This window comes from Octodon degus, unplaced genomic scaffold (assembly GCF_000260255.1).
Source record: "Octodon degus isolate 3935 unplaced genomic scaffold, OctDeg1.0 scaffold00065, whole genome shotgun sequence".
NCBI classification, from domain to species: Eukaryota; Metazoa; Chordata; class Mammalia; order Rodentia; family Octodontidae; genus Octodon; species Octodon degus.
The window spans coordinates 5,314,297-5,329,073 of record NW_004524641.1 but is presented as its reverse complement, the minus strand read 5'-3'; the positions used below and the strand labels follow the sequence as shown (position 1 = coordinate 5,329,073).

Here is a 14,777-nt window from a genome sequence, read left to right as displayed (position 1 = left end):
CGCTTGCCAGGGAAGTGCTTTTCTACCGAGTCATCTCCCCAGCCCCCACAATAAAACATTATAAACAGTATGTGAAATATCCTATGTCACTGATTAATGGTGACAATTTGTTTAGTAGTCACCATTGGACACACACCAGGACATTTCCTAAATCAATCTGAGGTTTTTTTGGTCCACTTCTTAATGACTTCTATTCAGCAACACTAAAAACATATAAACACTGTAGACTAGCCCTCAAGCATCCTGTGAATTTGGCCAAGCTACCAAAATTTCAAACATAGACCTGAATAAAAGGGCCTCCCTTCACCATCTTCCTATAGACATAAACTATAGATATGCCATGGTGGAAGAGCCTTTTATTCACTTAACAAATATTTTGAGCACTAAAGTGTGTGAAGCACAGTACTCAGTTAATACTACGAAGACTACAAAAATGAGGACGTGAACCTTAAGGAAATCATCCAGCTAGAAAAGACATGACAAAAGACAAGATATACAAAGACTATGAAGGAATGCACTGACAAATGCTATGGGAGACTCACAGATCACCGACAAGGCGCTCAGAAAATCAAGGGATTCCTTCGAGCGGCAGGGGTGGGGAAAGTTGGAAATAGCGAAACAGGTGTGAGGGCCCTACAGCAAGAACTAGCAGATGACTGGGCAGCAGAGGCAGAGGCAGAGGCTAGCTGAACGGGCACCGTTCTGGGGCTGCAACACGCTGTCTGAAGGGTCTGTGTGAAGGCCAGCTAGAGACTGGAAGGCCGGTGACAGAGACAGGAGTCACCCCAAGGGCTCACTTTTAAAGCCTGCATACCTCCAAGACATAGGTCAGTTCCCCCAAAGTACTGATATTTAGGGGCGCAAACACAGGAAAAAGGAACGGTGAAAGGAAGGACAGAAAACAGCAGAAAAATAAAATGTCTTAAAAGACAGAAAAAAAATTGTTTCAAGGAAAAGGTATCAAAAATATCAAAGAGTACACAAAGATCACACTTGACAACTGGAAAAAAGCCAGTGAATGTTAGCTTCTGACACTTCTGGTTGAACAGAAGCAGAAGGCAGCAGCTGTGCGAAGACACTGCCCTTGTCCACACTTTAGACAGGCTCCTCTAGGTCCCCTTCCCAGCCAGGCCTCAGCCTTGCCAGGCCTGCAGAGCCCAGCGTGAGCGAGAAGCTCACTCTTCCTGCTAAACTCCTCCACCTAGGATACATGATCACACTGGGTATCTACCCAGAGTCCTCCCTGACCACCCTTGAGATCCAGTCAGCTCAGCCTGGCCTCAACATCAACTGTTAGGTGAGCAAGGACGCTCCCACATACACTCTGGATGTCTTCTCTTGCCGACGTACCATCCTCCACCTCTAGCGGCTTCACAACTGCACATTCGGGTTGAGCTCAATCTCCTTCCCCTACTGCAATAATATTACATTTATCATGATCATCTTAAATAAAATCTTCCTTGCTATTTTAACAACTGTCATTTTTTTGTTCAATTATCAACCTCTCTTTTTACTACAGATGAATGACATTTGCAAATACCCTATAAATAATTATGATAAAATACTGTGCTGTGGCACTGTGGTACGTAAAAGATGGAAGCAGATGAGGGTTGAAGAATAAGCAGACACATACAAAATAGTGTTGGGCATAGACTGCTTCATCCACAACCTTCGGCAAAGGGACGGCACCAATAATTCATCAGGGCGCTTAAGCGGCAGGAGCAAGTTGACGAAAGGCTTTATCATGGAGAACAGCAAAGCATGACTGTAATCAGAAGAAGCAATCTAGGGGAGAGATACAAACTGACGATACAACAGAGAAAACTTCCCCCATTCGCTCCTTCCCATCTTCTTGAACTGTATCTTTTTATAAATACCTCAAAATCTGCCAGAACGATAAGAGGCACAGGGGCTGGGAAGATAGTTCAGCAGTCTAAGCGCCTGCCTGGCAAGCACAAGGACCCAGGTTCGATCGCAGGTTCCGCATGCCATGCCGGCCCTGGAAACCCCAGGCACACAGTACCGGCCATGAAACCTAGTGTGGTAGCACACACCTATAATCTCAGCGGTGGGTGGCTGAGACAGGAGGATCACTACTAGTCCAAGCTGCACAGCAAGACCCTGTATCAAATAAATAAAGACGTGATTTAAAAAACAGATTAATAAATAAAAAGCATAATAGAAATAAAAGTCTTATTTAAAAATATGAATGTTTCTATGGTTGCTTATGTACGTTCATCTAATAACCATATGCCAACTCACAGAAATGTTCATGTTGCACACAAATTTACTGTACAAAAGATATTGTTTTCATTTTAAGGTCTCTAAAAGGTCATGTGGGCCATTTGCACACTGAATTCTGATTCAATTTGATTATATTCCTTACTTTGAGGGTAAACATGAACAAATCAAGTTCATTTATGTACAATTTCTTTGTAGTATTGACATGAAAATGAGCAAAAGTTCAATGATGTGGAATTTGTTAACCAATTATGCCAAATAATTTAGAAACATCTGCTGGTTATTAGTAATACTACAGTTAAATCTCAAAGAATACACTCCCAGAGAGCCTTCCTTTTTATTCAAGACTTTATGCTTGTGGTTGGGGAAATCACAGTAGAGTATGGCGCCAAGGCAAAGCAAAAGCCATGAAGGCAAAATCCAGGCTATATACTGTGAGACAACTTTTTGTTGCTGTGACAAAAAAATACCTGAGAATAGCAATTTAAAGGAGGAAGGATTTACTTTGGCTTGTGGCTTGAGAGACTTCAGTCCACGCCAGCCTGCTCCACTGGCTTTGGGCCTCAGTAAGGCAGAAGTCATGACAGAAGAGCGTTGCAGAGGAAATCTCTCTAGCTCTTGGCAGCCAACAAGCAGAGAGAAAGAAAGAGTCACAGAGGACGGGCCGGGGACAGGCACCATGCCCCAGGTCACACCTTCATGAACCACGCTCTTCAGCCAGGCCCACCGCCTCTTTCCATCGCCTTCCAACAATGCCAGGATTATGATCTACAGTACATCAGCCCACCAGCAACATTACAGCCCTAGTTATCCAACTGTCTTCTAACTCCCCCCTCTGAAAAATTTGGGAGTACATTTTAGATTTAAACCGTAACAGTAAGGATTTGAGTCTTAAAATTTAAATACTATACTGAACTACCCAATTAGTAAGTGATAACTGGTATTCATTAGACACCAGCAGTTAAGGATAAAGAAGAAATCTGTAGCTTTCTGCTTGGGGAACTTAACGAGAGAGACAAAAACCTTTAACCATTGTGTCACCACATGATCAGTGCTCGAACAGGTACACAGCATTACGGGGGGAGAAAAAATGGTAACTCACAAAGAAAGGCTATTTAGAGGAGATACTCATTCACGCTAAGATCTGGAAGCCGTGGAGATGCAAGCGAGCGCAAAGGCTTGGGAAATGAGGCCGCCGAGGCAGGGAGCAGCTTCTTTCTGGTATATCAAGTAGTTCAGCATGACTAAAACAGCCTCAACAGAGGTACAGTGAGAGGTACAAGCAGGAGGTGGGAAAGCAGAAGTCCTTGCTTGACAGCTCATAAGCAACCTGGAGGGTTTGCATTTCACCTTCACGGTAATAGAGAATTTTAAGTGCAGAATATTTTAAGTAGGGGCTGGTGAGATGGCTCAGTGGTCTAAAAGCACCTACTTAGAATCAAGCTTAGCAAAGCACAGAGACTGCGGTTCAATCCCCCAGCCCCACATGCCAGCCAGCCCCGCCCCCTGGTGGGCTGAGCTGGCCACACACACACTAAAAAAAAAAATAAATAAATAAATAAATAAATAAAAAGAATATTTTAAGTAGGACTTTACAGAAGCAAACTGTTAAACTAACCAATTTCAAAGAGGTAGGTTCAATGTCCACTTGTGGATTTATAATAAGCAAAGAATAATGTAAAACAATAACAGAAAAAAGATAAGGCAAATATTTGTCAACTGATGGTGGTATACAAATTATATATACTGGAGTCCTACCCCATCCTTATATGTTTATTCTTTGTTACTTTATGTATCCACTCACCAAATCTGGGTTCAGCACCTACTATATCTCCAATACTGCCTAGTATGTCTCAAACAGCGAAGTAGCTAGGTAGGGCACACCCCAGGCGAGTGCCAGAGATGGCCTGGGAGGGACATGGTTGACTGAATGTTTTCTTCTGCAGACCTTCCCTGCTAAATGAGCTTTACAACATTATATTACAGTCAAAATAAGATTTTTTAGCACATTATCTATGAGGAATATCAATCTAAATAGAGACACAAATCTTTATGTAGCATGAAAGATATATATGGATAGACGATCTCAACATAGTAAGACACAGGGAAAGCATTTTGATTGAGGGAGTTATGCTTTAAGAGAAAAGGAGACATAAGTTTTAAAAGATTGGGGCCAAAGGGGCCGGCCAGATAGCTCAGTGGACTATAGCGCCTGCTTAGGCAGAGCACAGTGGCCAAGGGTTCAATCCCAGGCAAGCCATCAGCCCCGCCCCCACCCCTGGGGCATGAGATGGTGACTGAGACTGGGCATGGTAGTACACGCCTGTAATCCCAGCACTTGGGAGGCTACAAACAGGAGGACCACTAGGAGTCCAATCTGTAGTGAAACCCTGTACTAAGTACACTAAAAAAAAAACAAAAGTAAGATTAGTGTCATGTGTGTCCACTGTCTCACCTGAGAGGCTGAAGCAAGATCATTTAAGTCCACAATTCAAGTTCAGCCAGGCCACATAGTGAGACCTGCCACAAAATACGTAGTCGCAGAAGTTGTAGCTACAGGGTGGGACCTTACTAACAAGGGTTTGTTAGGAGGTGGTATAATAAAATTATACTGAAAAAGTGTAGGATGCTTTGAGTTGGGGGAAGAGCTAGATGATTCTATTAAGTGAAAGAAGGAAGCAGACATGCACAGTGCTGATTAATAATTCTGCTGAGTGGTTCCGAGGCTTGGGATGTATTTGCCTATATTGTTGTTTACTTTTCTGTTTGACAAACATTTACTTGCCTAATATATGCCAGGTACGTATTACTTCCTGTCGGCAGAGAATATATATTTGGGGGGAGAAACATAATTAAAATATATTAAATGTGTCAGGTGGTAAATGCTAGGAAGAAAAATAAACAGGGCGAGCAGGATAGAGCTCTGTCTCAAAGTGGTCAGGGCTGGCCAGAATCACTAGGGAAGGGAGCAGGCCATGTTAAAATTCTCAGACCTACTTTGAGATGGGAAGCTCATGGAGGATGATCCCTCTATATGATGTAGTGCAGAGGAAAGGGCTTGGATTTTGGAATAAGAGAGCAACATTTAAGCTTTTGCTGACCCATGCCAGCTATATGTTCTTGCCTCATTTTCCTTATATGTAAATGGAGCATGGAGTCCTTTTTCTTCTTTGTACAGAAATAAATGAGCTCAGGTAAGATTCTTAGCACAGTAGTTGAACAGAGCTAATATTGTCACCAGTATTGTTACTACAAATGAAATGGAATCAAAGCTCCAAGATGCCAGCACAATTTGATTGATAGCGATACTGGAGTGCGATCTCAGGACAAGTACTTTACCGATAAACTACACCCTCAACCCCTCTGCACTTGTCTTAACAAGTCTGTTGACCTGTTTAAAAAGGTAGTTCTGAAGTACTTTGTCTCAATTACTCTTCTCTCATTGCTGGGATCAATATCCAACACCCAAAATGAAGGAAGGAAAGGTTTATTTAACTCAGTTACTGGAGGATTCAGCACATACTCAGCTGGCTCCAAGGCAGAGTCGCACAGCGTAGACAGCATCCTTTCACTGAGGCAAAGAGCAAGAGAGCCAAAGGGAGTGGCAGCAACAGCGGCAACAGAGAAGTCTGCCTCTCTTAAACTGCATTCCGGCTCTCCGCCCCAGGCTGGGGGAAGTACTCACACCCATAATGCCAGCAGCACTAAAACCCATAATCCCAGCCTTGGATCACCCATAATCCCAGTAGATCATGAATTACTCACAAACTCTAGAAGTCTGCCCCATGACTGCATGAGGTTTTGGGGGGACACTCAGAGACAAGCTTCCACTTAGGCGTATGCCTAAAGTTATCCCATGTGTCACTGTAACAGTCACATGAGTATTCTCTGGTGGAGACCTGGTTCTGGTACTTACAGCAAAGATCAAATAGACTTCTATGATAGTGCTGGGCACTGACCCTTCTGACACTCTGAAAATGTGAAAAATACACCAGCTAACCAGGTACAGTGGCTTCCCTCATGTCACTTAAAACATGGACCAGATTTCACAGTCATTAAGGAACAATGACAAGTTCTAAATAAAAAGCATGCTACAGAAAAGACAAGCTGTACAAGACTGAAGAGATGTCATAAGGGCAGAAATGGGACAATAGTTGGGGTGTTAGTGAATGCCTATAATCCCAGCACTCAGGAATCTAAAACGGCAGGAGAATCCTGAGTTTGAGATCAGCCTGGATTACAAAGTGAGCTCAAGGCCAGCCTGAACTGTAGAGGAGACCCTGTCTCAAAAAGACAAACAAACAAAAAAGGACAATAATGGGGGTGGTGGTGTCAGTAGAATAAGCGCCTGCCTGGCAAGCGCAAGGGCCTGAGTTTAATCCCTGGTTCCACTAAAAAAAAAAAAAAAAGGGACAGTAAGGATTAGCAGTTTAAAGAGCCCTGAGAATCCATTTAGCTTTCTAAGGTCATGTTTGTGGTTATAACAACTATTTAAGCAGAGATGGGTTTCTTGGAGCCTATCCTTTCTCAGCTTGCTGACACCATGAAATATATGCAACCCGTGAAATCAAAAGGTAAAAGTCAGAGTAGAAAGGGAAAAGAACAACTTCCGGTGCAGCTGGCTGGAAAACAATGGGGCAGCTCAGGGTGACCACTGGGCAGTTGGTAGCAGGCCTGGCCCAAGCCATCTCCCCTTCTCCCAAGAATGGCTTGCTTTATCACTTTAGCATACCTACTTGAACAAAAAAAAAGCTTAGTTTCACCCACCAATTGTATTTATTTATTATCTTTTGTGGAGGGGGAGGGAATGAAAGGAAAAAACTAACAGCATTATCTGTTTTTTACAGCTTAAGAGAATTTTTCCAAGTAAACTTTTTCTAGCTCATTTAACTAATTACTGCTTGAAGCATACTTTACAGACTATAAAACTCACCCTTTTAAAGTGTACAGTGCAAAAGTTTGTACTATATTCACAAAGTATTCACATTTACAAAATTAAGGATTCAACTTAGGAACATATATTTATAAATGTCAGGCATTTTCTTATTCATGTGACTTTTGATGTAAAACATTGAATACTGAAATACTATCCTGTTTCTCAGTTTCTCTCTTGTTTTATAAGGATGCTTAAAACTATATAAAAGTCAAAACTTACAGAAATCACTTTGTCCATAAGAATAACTTATGACTACAGGTAATTTGATTAGAGGGCCAGGTCTAAGAGTTTATCTTGAATTGTGGTTTTGCGGAAAGTTCAATGGTTTCACTTAGTTTACACATTACAAATTTAAATTTGCTAAAGGTGCTGTTATTGATATTTCATATAAAAGTGAGAAAACATTCACTATTCAAATCAAGGGCATTATTAGGTTTTAAAAAAAACTACCTTCTCCTTCACTTCAAGGTCCCCTTTGTTACAGTAGCCCTTCATATGACAGTAAATTGCTAATTCCTACGTTAAACCAATCTGATAAAGAAGTATAACTTCTTTTACTAATATTTTCCTTTAGAACCATTATAAAGACACATAAAGCATGACAAAACACTCCTCTGCGTAATTCTTTTATGACACCTTTAAATTCATCTAAAAAATGGTGGCTGGTGAGGGGGGTCAAAAAATCCTTTTGTTATGCATAAGGCAGATGCATATATATATATATATATATATAGTTACACAGCTTAAAATACATCTTTGATCTTGAGTAGAGCAAATTGGAAAAATATCTAAAAGGCTAGGGAGTAAGGGTTTTTGCTTTTGTTTTCATTTATGTATTTGGTGCAGGGTCTCACTATGCAGCTAGGACTCGTAGTAATCCTCCTGTGTTGAGCCTCCCCAGCACGGGATTACAGGTGTGTGCCACCACACCCACACTTAGTGGCCGCTCAGTGTGCCCCAGGCATGGGGCCGGCAGGGCATGCAGCCCAGGGATCGAACCCTGGTCCAAGTACTTGCCAAAGCAGGCACTTAGTCTGCTGAGCAATCTCACCAGCCCTTTAAGATTTTTTTGTGTTTTGGGTTTTTTAAATTAACAAAACTGATCTAGTTTTACCTAAAACTCTTTCCTTAACAAATATGTCATATTTTTATAATTGTTCATATCACTATCTTCTACCTTCAAAGACTAAGCTACTTACACGATGGTGATCTAGAAACAGATGTGGACTCAAAAGAATTCATTAGGGCTGGTGAGATGGCTCAGTGGTCTAAAGCACCTACTTAGAACAAGCTAAGCTAAACAAAGCACAGGGACAGCGGTTCAATCCCCCAGCACCACATACCAGCCAGCCCTGCCCCCTGGTGGGCTGAGCTGGCCACACACACACTAAATAAATAAATATTTAAAAAAAAAAAAAAAAAAGAATTCATTACCAATATTCCTTTTTTTTTCAATATTCCTTTATATGCAGTGCACCGATGGTGACTGCCAGAGTTATAACAAATACAATTCTTTTATCTCTGATACACAGAACCAAACAACTAACATTAAAAGACAACTTCTTAAAGCTGAAAGCTTATGTTTTTAACACCACTAAGAGAAGTAAAGCAGATCGGCATTTAAGGATGCTAATTTTTGACAGCTGAAAAGATAAAATATTCTGAGACAGGCAAGAAAGCTCCCATCACTGGGCCACCTTCTCATAGGCTTTGGAACAAATAAAAAATAAAAATATCAGCTAAAGTACAGACAAGTTGGAGTTTTCTTTAAAATAAACTATTAGTCAAATCATAGTGAAACATCCAGTTGACTTGTCTTTTTGAAAATAAATTTTAATCACCAGTCAGTCAAATAGGATATCAGAAAATTTTCTAACTAAATCACAAAAAATGCCACTGCCATTTAACTATTCCAAAGGCTCTCTACAAAGATGACTACAGTTATGTTTGTCGTGTGTCAGGGTAATAACAAAATAAAATAAAAAATTTACAGCTTAAGAGAATTTTCTACTTCTGTGGTAGAAGGGCCTGAGGAAAGTTAGTAAGAAATTACAGTGCAGGGGTTGGAGAGATAGCTCAGAAGAATAAGTGCTTGCCTGGCAAGCACAAGGGCCTGAGTTCAATCTCCAGTTCCACCAAAAAAAGAAAAAGAAAGAAAGAAATTAATTAATTACAGTGCAATCCTAAGTACACTGCTACATGTGAACACTGCCAAGTGTGGTGGCACAAACCTGTCATCCCAGCACCCAGGAGAAGCACAAATTTGAGCCCAGCCTAGGCAATCAGCTAGGGCACCACGGGTGGGGCAACAGGACTTTCTGAGATACCCAGCCAAGAAGTGATCTCAGGCTTTCCTGCTATCCAGTGATTACCAGACTTCCTTATCTAATTACCCTGTGCTTCCCTATAGGGGAAGTTACAACAAAGCGTCTATGGAGCTGTCACCAGTACAGGGCCCAAAAGAGGGATCCCCTGAAGTGCAGATGGGAGCCCTGACTCTACCCACCCCTGGGGTAGGTCACAGGTTCACTGACTTCCATAAAGAAGAATTTTCAGGACAAGTCAGTAAAAGGCACAAAGAGCTTTACTGGCCAGAATTCTAAAAGTACAAACTAAAAGAAAGAGTGCAAGCCCAGGAGGGAGAGGCGCGCCTTGTGGCCTAGAGCAGAGTATATTTATGGAAATTTGAGGGTGGAAATCTGGGAACTTGTGAACCTGTGGAAGAGATGATCCAATTTATAGGTAAAAGGTGGAGGAGGGCAAAGGGTGCCCACTCACTGAATGGTGACACCCTCTAGGCAACAGAGCACATTCCACCCAAAATCAAAAGGCTATTCAAGGTGAAAAAGCTCATTCACAGGTGAAAAAGAATGGTCAGGGTCTACTTACAGGTGAAAACATCAGGGCAGGCTTACAAGTCTTTTAAGGACCTTAGAATTTTAGTGGGTTTGGTAGAAAAAAGTAAGTATAAAGGCAACAAGTAAACTACCAACTAAAAATTATACTTTTAAGGGTTGGCCAAAAGGCTCAACAGATTAAAGCACCAGCTTAGCAGGGGCCAGGGGTTTGATCCCCAGCATGCCCACTGAGACAGCGATTGAGACTGGGTGTGATGGGGCAAGCCTGTAATCCCAGCTCTTGGGAGGCTATAAACAAGAGGTTCACTACAAGTCTAATCTACGTAGTGAGACCCTGTACTAAATACAATTTTAAAAAATTATAATTTTAAGAAGACTACAACTAGAGCCAGTGAGATAGCTCAGTGGACTAAGTGCCTGCTTTGGCAAGTGCAGGGACCATGGTTCAATCCCCAGTCCAGCATGACACTCAGGCCCCGTTCCCGGGACATGCTGAGCCAGCCACCGAGTCCAGCCATGGTGGTTCATGCCTATACTCCCAGCACTGGGGAGGCTGGAAACTGGATGATCACCATGAGTCGGAGCTACGTAGTGAGCCCCTGTACCAAATACATCACCCCAGGAGGTCCACAGCAGCAGTGCCTTGGCTAGCCTGAGCTACTTTCCTTCCAGACCCATCATACCTAAAACTCCTCAGAATACTGAAAGTTCAAGCTGTCTTGAGAAAGAAAAGGAAGCCAAGAGAAAGGAATAGGCTACAGAAATCCAAAGAATGCTTAAATTACCTATTACCATAAAAACAAACAAATAGGGGCTAGGGGCCTGCCTGGCAAGCACAAGGACCTGAGTTTGATCCTCAGTACCGCATGCCATTCCGGCCCAAGACCCCAGGCATGTGTAACAACATCCTGTTATCAAATAAATAAATACAAATATTGGGCCAAACCCGTAAAATGGGTTAATACTCTTTATCAGGGGGTGGCCCACCTTTTCGTATTTCCAGATAAAAAGTGTATGTGTATCTGTCTGTCTCGCTCTCAGGTCAGTTTTAAAAATTTAACCCTTCCGATGCCTGTCACTGACTAATCCTTTTTCCAAGGCATGTATCAGTGAATCTTCAAACTTATTTTATGGGACACTAGGTTATGTTCCTTGTCTCAGTTTCAGGAATCTCACGCCCTGTCTGGTAACAGATTTGTATTCTAAAGCTGCATTTTTCCTTACAAGTACAATTTTACAATTTTCTGTCTCCTTACTACCTTTATATCTCCTATACCTCAGAGTTAGGTGCTGCTAACCACATGGAATTAATGACGGTGTGGTACTCAACTGACTGCTTTGAAACTGGGTGCTCAACACACTCTGGGGTGAAAATCTTGTCCTGGTCCTCACTGCTCAGTGGTTTGGTACTCAATGCACACTCTAGAACTAGGACTTGCCTGACTTACTGCTCTTTCAAGGCCAAGCAAAGCACTGGTGCTGGTCATCTTCACACTCCTGTGCCTGGCAGAAGCAGGTAACAATGAAGAGGTGCCCTGCAGGCGTGAGCAAAAATGCACACTCACGTCCTCGAGCTGCAGACTGAGCCCCTCCACATTAAGCACGCAGCCCCACTCCTGCATGCTGCTCAGGGAAGAGTCTATAGAACAATGAGCCAAGCAGGTGGAGTTGAAACTACCTTTAGGTAATTTCTTAGATAAGGGGACACTATAAACTATATCAAAGTTAATACAGAGATACAGCATCATTTGAAGATGAGGAAAAATAGTCATAAACCCTTGAACTTTTCAAGATGCACATTTTCTTGGTGGAAGAGTGACTCGGCTAGAGCACTATGGGCTTATCCTGGGCCAGGCCTTCCACCCTGCACCAAGGCACACATCCCTCAAGGCACAAGTGAGACTATAAAATCAGGAGAGTGGCTCTTCCCTCACAGAACAAGATAAGCTGCATCAAAAGTATTATTTTAGGGCCCATGAGATAGCTCATCCAACTAAACGCCTGCTGAAGGCAAGCACAGGGACCACGTTCGATCCCCAACATCACATGCTGCGACGGCCCCGCCCTCAGGTGCGCTGAGCCAGCCACCGAGACTGGTTGTGGTGGGAAGGCTGAAAACAGGAGGATCGCTATGAGTCCCAGCTTCATAGCAAGACCCTGTACTAAATACTTTTTTTTTTAATGTATCAGACTCATAGTGATCCTCCTGGTTTTCAGCCTCCCAAACTCTAGGATTATGGGTGCACACCACCACGCCTAGTCTCAATCACCATCTCAGTGCACCCTGGGGGCGGGGCTGGCAAGGTAAGCTGGGCCCTTACCAAATACATTTTTTAAACAGTAGAATAACCACTTGCCCGGCAAGCGCAAGGGCCTGAGTTCAATCCCCAGTTCAGCCAAAATAAAAATTAAAAAATAAAAAATATTTTAAACACAAAAGGTGAATAGTGAATGCCTCAGCTTAATGCGCATCTGACTGGGTTCTTATACTCAAGACGGGAGAACAATTAGGTGTGTATGGATTAGGTCACTTTAGAGGCTCCTGCTTTGTAAAGCTAACTTGCATTAACTCCTTCTAAAATGGATATTCTTTACATTTACAAAAACCTGGATGGAAAGGTAAAACACAAATTAAAGCTCTACTAAACTACCAAGATACACTACAGAACCCAGCCCTGGTTACTCCAACAACCCTGACAGTGGAGAGTTGAGCTCTGACCTGAGACTAGCAACATCTCTGTCTCTTTTCTTGTCTGGACCTTCTTGTCATGACCTCACACAACTGTGTGTTCTCACTGCTCCTTTGTTCTAAGTTGGTCATTAAGAATGAATATCAGCTGAGCACAATGGTGCCTGCAATCCCAGCATTCCTGAAGCTGAGGCAGGAGGATGGCAAGTTAGAGGCCAGCCTGGGATACACTGGGAGACTCTGCCTCAAACAACTAAATAAAAAGAGTATGAAGGAACACAAGGTGCCTCTGACTCAAATAATCCATTTCTTCTAACCCTTGGATATTTCTTTTCATATTTACAAAAGCTATTGGGCAAGTTGGTACCAATCTAATATTTATAATTAATTCAATGGCTCTCAAATCTGAATGTGTATAAGTCACAAGAGGTGAGTCTTGCAGTCCCATACGTCAGTCTGTGGACAAAGAACCTACATTTTGAGTAGACATTCAGATGACTGACCTCCGACCACACTTAAAACACAGCTACTACCCATCACTACCTACAAAAACAGCTTCCGTGCACCAGTGTACTTTGCTTTACAACACAGAAATATCCACAGGGTATGCGACTTTTGTAAACTGAATTCTTTTTTCCTCTAAGTGGACTTTAGAATTTAAAAACACTATTCTGTGTGAGGAAGAAGAGTTTCTACTGCACTTTCTTCTGGAAGTCAAATTCCTTATAAATCCTTTCCTTGCCTCCACCTGGGTGGTGAAAAACGACATAGGAATCCCTTTTAAAGAATGTTATCTGGCCCAATTCACCTGTTTTATTCATCAGGAATGCCAGTACTCTGAAGTACTTCACTTAAAATCTTCAGAACATCTCATTGCTAGAGGATTTTTTTTAACCACAACAGTGACTAATCAGTTATAACAGAAAAAAACAATTAATGGAACCTGACCTTCATTTTCAACTTCTGTACCAACAAGTCCATTTAAATACAAAATAATGCAGAGTAGACACAAGATATTGAAAGACAGCAAGATTTTTCAGAGAAAAAAAAATAAAAACTCTGATTCAGTTTGAGGTATTTGCATCAATAGTCATATAAGGTATGTGATACTTAATGTGCCTGATCAAATGACATAAAATTTAGCTGGAAATCTAACATTGTGAATAACTTACTAAGAGTGTCCTTCTAGCTACCAGCTACCTATTACTGTGCCTGCTTCTTTGGTAAGCTGAATACATTGCACATCTAATTTTTCACATACCGAGTTTTCCTGAAGTCAGGCACATAAATAAATACCAGTCTGTTTTTGTAAAAGGAAACAACGTATCTTTTCAGTCCTTCTTCCCAATCCTTTGTCACTGTAGACTATGAAAAAGAAAAAAAAAAATCTTAAAGTCTTACCCACTGAAACAATAGTGGTAACCACATCACGAAAATAGTATTTCTTTCCTAAATGAACGCTCAAAAAAAAAAAAAAATTGTTCTGATTATACTCATTCCAGTAACCAACTTTGTTTGCGCTCATTCGTTACAGCAAACATTTTCAATGTTGCCCAATATTAAGCTGAGAAATTATTGTTTCCAATGGAATACACAGTTTCCCTCAAAAAAAGAAAAATCTCCCACCAATCTAACAAAAAGCAACACATGCATTTGGAGATCCTAGGGAGGATGGGGATGCTCAGACATCTTCCTCCAAATAAATAAACTTTCCAAGATCTTTATTTACCGACTTGAGAAAGGTCGGTTAGAAACAACGAAGCAACTTCGCTCCCAAGTTGGCGTCTCGAGAATGCTCAGAGATTTCCGCGACGCCCGGGACCCCAGCGCCTCGCAGCGCCGAGCCGGCCGGGGAGCAACGCCCATCGGCCCTGCAGCGGGAGGAAACAATGGGCGCGGCGCGGAGCCGGCCCGCGCTCCGGACCCCGAGGCGGCGAGCCGGGCGCGGCCCACCTGCGGCGCGGAGGGGAGGCTGCACTCACCGAACAGCGTCAGGGCCATGGTCGCGGCCGCCGCGCGCGCTGCTCCGGGCCGCGGGGCTCAGCGCATCGCC

The 14,777-nt window shown here is 42.4% G+C and overlaps 1 protein-coding gene across 2 annotated transcripts in view; it reads right to left on the bottom strand.

Moving 5' to 3' along the window:
- Chn1 (chimerin 1) overlaps positions 1-14,777 on the bottom strand; it is a 209,372-nt gene extending 194,595 nt beyond the window's left edge. For both annotated transcript variants that reach the window (XM_023719153.1, XM_023719154.1), the window contains exon 1: positions 14,707-14,777. In XM_023719153.1, coding sequence (XP_023574921.1) covers positions 14,707-14,725 — 19 coding nt within the window. In that variant the 5' untranslated portion in view covers positions 14,726-14,777. The remainder of the gene's footprint in view (positions 1-14,706) is intronic.